This window comes from Vicia villosa, unplaced genomic scaffold, assembly GCF_029867415.1.
Source record: "Vicia villosa cultivar HV-30 ecotype Madison, WI unplaced genomic scaffold, Vvil1.0 ctg.001324F_1_1, whole genome shotgun sequence".
NCBI classification, from domain to species: Eukaryota; Viridiplantae; Streptophyta; class Magnoliopsida; order Fabales; family Fabaceae; genus Vicia; species Vicia villosa.
In genome coordinates this window covers 85323-88692 of record NW_026705575.1, presented here as the reverse complement: position 1 = coordinate 88692, position 3370 = coordinate 85323, and the positions used below count along the sequence as shown (strand labels likewise).

Below are 3370 nucleotides of genomic sequence, written 5' to 3'. Positions count from 1 at the left end.
ACCTTGCAAGCGGATGAATAATTATGACAAAATTGCCATATACTAATGTTAGATCAATGGATTGAAACCAATAATCCATAAGTTAAAAAACTCAAACACAAGTGGTTAATATCCATCAGTAAATATTGAGATAATTAGTTGATTGGTTCGGTTCAGATTTGTGAATTCGGGGAGTCCATATGCACCCATATTTCCTAACATCAATTCTTCAATAAAATTAAAAAATAAAATTTTATTTATAAAACTAATGGGATTGTATATTAATTTTATGAAATGAATAAGTCAAATATTTAAAGAAAACTGATACGACGACTAGTTTAAAGAGGGTAGAAACTGAATTTCATGATTCACTGATATTTAGATTCTTTGTGCCATCTCAATTGAAATTTACGAGTCAATTTTTTTTGTTAGTCTTTAGATTTTTTGTTGGTTTATGTGTATTCTCTGCAACATTAACTTAAATGGTGAAATAACACATTCTTTTATATTTTATCTTTGCATGTGCCTGTTTAGCAATTGGTACCCTGAAAAAAAATTGGTTCTGTATTATCTACTTAAAAGGATATACTGATACATATGCAATTTCAAACTATTGACTAACTAATTCATAGCAATTAAGGTGGCTCAGATGGCATGGTAAATAAATATAGCTCTGATAAATATTCTTCCTATTATGTAACAGGAGGGAGTAACTTCACATTAGAAAGAACAATTGATTTGCATTCTATTTTGGCTTGTATTTCAACTTCAATTTTATATCTATGATGAACTTTCTTCCGATTAAGGAGAAAATTCAATCCAAGCCACCACCGCAGGCTCCTATCTTACCCGACGAACTCATTTCCAAAATACTACTGCTGCTTAGTTTGAAAACCATTGTTCAACTCAAATGCGTGAGCAAATCATGGAACACTCTCATCTCTGATCCTATCTTTATTCAAATGCACCTCAAAATATCGTCACAAAACCCACACCTCATTCTCACTCCAATTCTAAAATACCCTGCGAAATATCCTTTGAGTGGAGTCAAATCCTTTCCGGTGTCTCGTTTACTTGAGAATCCATCAATCAATGTTTCCGGTGACAACTTCCACAGTTCCATTCATAGCTGTCAGATCATTGGTTCGTGCCACGGATTGCTCTGCTTGCTTTTCCATTCTCGCTATAGGACGCTCAACGATGAGTATAGAAAGTATTGGTTTTGTTTATGGAACCCTGCCACGAGGGAAATATCTAAAAAATCGGGGACTTTTGAAGACAGTAACACTCAACCAAACATTTATAAATTCACTCTTGGTTGTGATATTTCAACTGGAACTTACAAGGTCGTGACGCTTAGAAAGGTTCTTGAACAACGAGGAGATGAGAACAAAGTTGATTGGAAAGGTCAAGTCAGAGTTTTCACTTTTGGTGACAATTGTTGGAGAAAAGTTCAAAGTTGCCCTATGATTCCGGTTATCCTAATGAATATTCACATTAATCGAATTAATAATGGTGTGCATTCGAGTGGTACCGTTAACTGGTTGGCTCTTCCCAATTACATTCAACCGGCTTATGAATATGGTTGGAAGTCTATTGCTAATGCTCAACAGTTTGTTATTGTTTCACTTGATCTTTCGACGGAGACATACACACAGATTTTGCTACCTCGTTGTTTTGACGAGGTGCCATGTTTTCAGCCAACGCTTCATGTTCTTATGAACTGTCTTTGCTTTTCGCATGATTTCAAGAGAACCGAATTTGTTATATGGAAAATGAAGGATTTTGGAATACAAGAGTCTTGGACTCAATTGTTTAGAATTGAGTACTTGAAAATCTATCATGATTTTAACTTATACAAAGGCAGTGAATTTGGTACTCCATTGTTGCCATTGCATCTTTCTAGGAATGGAGATACATTGATATTGGCAAACTGTGAAGATGATCGAGCAATTATTTATAATCGGAGAGATAAGGGAGTAGAGAGAATTAGAATTTCTAACAAATTGTGTTGGTTTTCTACCATGGATTACGTTGAAAGCTTGGTTTCAACTCGTTAGATATAAGTTATCTTCTAATGTTTGCTTATGAATATGGTTGCACTTTTAGTCATTCTCATTATGTGTTGATTTTTTCTTTTGTGCTTTTATAGTGTTACTTCAAGTCTAAGGTATATTTTTTGAATTATAGATCTGCAACCTCGACTCCAAGCACATCCTCTATGCGTGGAAGTACGATAGGAAAGTCTGTCCAATTCCAAACAGACAAAGAGGATGAACTAAGAGACATTGATTCTGATGATGAGGGCGAACTAAGTGACAGCGATTCTGAAGATGATGGATAAGTTATTTTGTTAGAATAAGATTATATAGTATGATCAGAGTATATGAAATATCCTCCAAACCTTTTCCTGTCAAAGCTGTCAACAAATGTATTGGAAAATATTTATACTACAAAACTGAGTTCTTCTTAAACTTTTAGTTACGTGCCATGCATTTTTAGGACAGGTACCCAACCTGGAGCCTTCACAAGACCTGTTATGTTGCCGAAGAATTTGTGAGCTATTGGTGTATTGTTGTGGAGTGGCAATGCTGGCATCAAAGGCTTAAGTTGTTGTGAAGTTTTTTATTTTTTTGTAACCATTGTAAATAACGATGCCTTGAGTTGTTGTATTGTTGAAGAGTGGTGCTGGTTCACCAACAACACAAGGAGATGCAGCCATGTAGTATGGATCTTTGCGTTGGTTGGCTGTGAAAAGTACATCGGCGGTTTGGCCGGCCGCGATGACGATTATTTCAGTGTTATAAGGCTCGGTGTATACAACTGTGAACTTGTGATTTGCTGTCTTGAAGAAAAGATTGTTATGGAGTACAGCATTAACCATTCTGAACATGTAGATCTTTCCTTGCTATATTTCCTTGCTTCACTCTCAAGTTATATACATCTAAAATATACTTGTCCACAGTTAGAGCTGTCAAATAAGCCCTATAATTAAAAACCCTAATTATTTGGCCCCATTAAAGCCTTATTATATTGAGCCCCAACCTATTGAGATTTATTTTGGGCCCTAAAATTTTAGGCCCTTAACATAGTGCAATTTTTTTTTGGCCCCATTGAAGGGGCCTTATTTTATTCCAAAAACTCACAAAACGTTCATTTCTTTTTCCTGTAGCACAATAGCACTATACGATACGAAGACTCTTTATACCCGTTGGAAATTTATCTTCTCAATTTATAAATTCTTAGGCTATGTTTGCGAGTTTGGAAGGGAGGGGAGGGGAAGGCTTCCAAAAACAAAATTTTAAAAAATTACAGGAAAATATTTGAAATTTTTTGAAAAAATGATTTTGTTTAAAATGATAAAAGAGTCATTATCATTACTAAATATTTA

The 3370-nt window shown here is 34.9% G+C and overlaps 1 protein-coding gene across 1 annotated transcript; it reads left to right on the top strand.

Annotated features, from left to right (window-relative positions):
• The first annotated feature begins 761 nt into the window (after positions 1 to 761).
• LOC131634633 (F-box/kelch-repeat protein At3g23880-like) lies at positions 762 to 2323 on the top strand. Its single transcript, XM_058905289.1, has 2 exons — positions 762 to 2034; positions 2163 to 2323. The coding sequence occupies exons 1-2, from the start codon at positions 762 to 764 to the stop codon at positions 2321 to 2323; spliced, it is 1434 nt and encodes a 477-aa protein (XP_058761272.1).
• The last annotated feature ends 1047 nt before the right edge of the window (positions 2324 to 3370 follow it).